At 47.1% G+C, this 2,901-nt stretch overlaps 1 protein-coding gene across 6 annotated transcripts in view; it reads right to left on the bottom strand.

Annotated features, from left to right (window-relative positions):
* Positions 1-2,901, bottom strand: part of Nhsl2 (NHS like 2) — a 70,127-nt gene that overhangs the window by 49,670 nt on the left and 17,556 nt on the right. The window contains exon 1 of one of the 6 annotated variants that reach the window (XM_031365870.1): positions 1,010-1,086. The exons of 4 other annotated variants lie outside the window; for them this stretch is intronic. In XM_031365870.1, coding sequence (XP_031221730.1) covers positions 1,010-1,037 — 28 coding nt within the window. In that variant the 5' untranslated portion in view covers positions 1,038-1,086. Of the gene's footprint in view, positions 1-1,009; positions 1,087-2,901 lie in introns of those variants that run through there. One more of the 6 variants, XM_031365900.1, reaches the window with a different exon arrangement.

Genomic DNA, 2,901 nt, shown 5'->3' with positions numbered 1-2,901 from the left:
GATATCATAGGGGGGGGAAGGGAACAGGGTTTTTTTCAGAGGGGAAATTGGGAAAGGGGATAACATTTGAAATGTAAATAAAGAAGATATTTAATAAGATTAAAAAAAAGAAGTACAACCAAAATGATATCCAGGTCATGTGATACCATGGAAGAATGTGTCCATATCCATAGATGCATTCATTCATCTGAAGCAACTACTGGGTAGTACCCACAGATGTGCCGGGCCTTTTGCCAACCTTTGTGGACATTTGGGACACAGGTATATTCAATGGGGCTTCTGGATCTTGGCCAGCCAGTAAAGGGGAAGGATGTTGGGAGCCAGAAAGCCACCATGCCAGCATTTTGAGTTGCTGTGAAATTATCCTGTTTTACTAGCCGTGCTTGGTTTGTTGGGAGGTTACAGCTTGTGTGATCAGGCAGAAAGAAGCTAGCTTGCTGCCTGGCCCTTCAGGAGTCTGCAACCATCGAGAGTTTCTGACTGCTGGGCTGGCCACAGGAGTGGTCAGGATGAAAGAGGAATGCTGGCACCCCACCCTATCCACTTCGGAGGTGATGGGGACACTGCAGGCAGTGCTGGTGACCAACAGCTCCCTTCCAGGCTTCCACAGGAGTAAATCCTTTTCTCCTGCAGCAAAGCTGCTCTGAACCTTGGCTAGCCCCAGGCTCTGCATTGGTAGCTGGCCAGTTAGGAAGGGCAGGCAAGGGAGGAGGAGGAGGAGTTGGCACTGGGTCACCACCTTTGCCCAGGGAAAGTATGTGGCCCTGGAAGGGATAATCCCATTTCTCAGCATCCTGTCAACCTCAGGGTGGGGAGCAGCCCTCAAAGCTACTGTAGAGTACAAATGCTTCCCCAAACTGGCCCAGTGTATTCAGACTGGGCCAAAGCTGGATGTCTCATCACCTGGGCTCTACAGATATCTGTCTCCTTCCACATGGCCGGCATCCATCAGGTACCAGACCCCAAGCTCCAATCCCCCTTACAGTCAGTTAACTGTTCCCTTGCTCACCATTCCACGCTCCAGGCTGTGCTGCCATGGCTGTTAGCACTGCTGCGCAGGACCACAGTAGCTGTGGGACACCCGAGTTAAGATCTCACAGTTGAGTAAAGCCACAATGTGGGTTCCTCCCACCACACCCTCAGAGCTAGGGCTTTCCTCAAAGCCCTCTTGCCACACAACTCAGCTTTTGAAAAAAAAAAAAAAAGGAAATGGGCACTGGGTCTTAAATACAACGAAACTTGTAAGAAGAGCTACTCTGAAGGTGGACAAAAGGGAGCTGGTGCTGAGCCTCAGAATGGCTCCGATTAGCCCTTTCTTCATCTCTGGCCAGCAGAACTGGAGTGCATGGAAAAGAGGAGGACCTTTTGGGTCTTTGGTACCTTTGCTCACAACTCAAGGCCAGAGAGGTCCCCAGAAGTCACAGCATCTAACTTCCTAACCCATTCCTACCAACCACAGAGCCTCACAGCTCAGGTGACCTTTTAGACTCCCCTGCCTGTTCAACCTCCCATGGCCCACTGCTATTGCCACCAGCCACGTGTGACTCGTTGACTCGTTTGGGGATTTAGCTCAGTGCTAGAGTGCTTGTCTAGCAAGCGCAAGGCCCTGGGTTCGGTCCTCAGCTCCAGGAAAAAAAAAAAAAACCACAACAACATTTGAAATTGGATGGAATTGTAAAATCTACACTAGATTTCAAAATCCAACAATGGACAATGCTTTAATAATTTTAATGTGAATTATATGTGGTCTTATTTTGTTATATATTGAATTAAATAAAATATATCATTAAATTAATCCCACCTCTTTTCCTTTTTTTTTTTGTTTTTTGTTTGTTTGTTTGTTTGTTTGTTTGTGGTGCTGGGCGTAGAACTCCTGGCTTTACACATGTCAGTTAAACGCCGTCCTGCTAAGTTATGCCTCTAGGCCTCTTTTTATTTTCAAAATGTGACTACTGGAAATAGAGGCTACTACTGCCAAAACTGCTAAATAGATGAATGGAACAAAATAGATAATCTAAAACAAGCTCGTATATATAAGAATAAAGGTGACATTTCCAATTGTATGTGTAATATTTGAGTATGTGCCTTGTTATTTTGGTTCACATAACATTTCTCTTGGTTGGAATGGTGCTGGATCTTTTATTTTAAGTAACTGTCCATTGATAGGAATGGTTCCACATATCATACTGCATCCACACAGATGAGGGCTGGGGTTATAGCTCAGTGGCAGAGCATTTGCGTAGCTCAGGCACAGCCCTGGGTCCCTAGCACAGACAAAGAGGAAGTGGGAAAACTGAGTTAATAGTAAATTAAACAGCTGGGCTCGAGGTGGGGTGGGGTGAGGCAGAGCAAGAACAGGGCAGGGTAGTGTATGTCTATAATCCTAGCTACTCAGGAAACAGAAGAGGATCAAAAATTCAAGGCTAGCCTGAGCTACAGAGTGAGTTCAAGATCAATTGGGTAACTCAGCAAGATCCTGTCTCAAAAAACTAGAGGGCCGGGGGATACATACACCTTAGTAGTAGAGTGCACAGAGCTTGCCTAGCACATGTGAGGCCTTAGGTTCAGTCTGTAGAACCACAGAGTCAGGGAGGGGCAAATGGAGGGCGTGGCAGTGCGCTTCTGCAGTCGCACCACACTAGAGGCTGAAGCAGAAAGGGTACTAGTTGAAGTCCAGCTTTGGCTGCATAGCAAGATGCTATCTCAAACACCCTGAACAGTCATAAACAAACAAGCGAGGGCCAGAATGTACGGTGCCATCTTCAATTGTACATGCGAAACACACACAGGCTTACACACATAGGGAACAAGCCTGTGATGACACAGGAGTTACTGTTCCCATTGCTGGCCTCCAGGGAGTGTGTGGAGAATGTGAGCGTGTGGGGTGGGGGTGAGGGTGGG

The sequence above is a fragment of the Mastomys coucha genome, chromosome X (assembly GCF_008632895.1).
Source record: "Mastomys coucha isolate ucsf_1 chromosome X, UCSF_Mcou_1, whole genome shotgun sequence".
NCBI classification, from domain to species: Eukaryota; Metazoa; Chordata; class Mammalia; order Rodentia; family Muridae; genus Mastomys; species Mastomys coucha.
The sequence above is the reverse complement of the archived record's forward strand: the minus strand, read 5'-3'. Positions and strand labels throughout refer to the sequence as shown.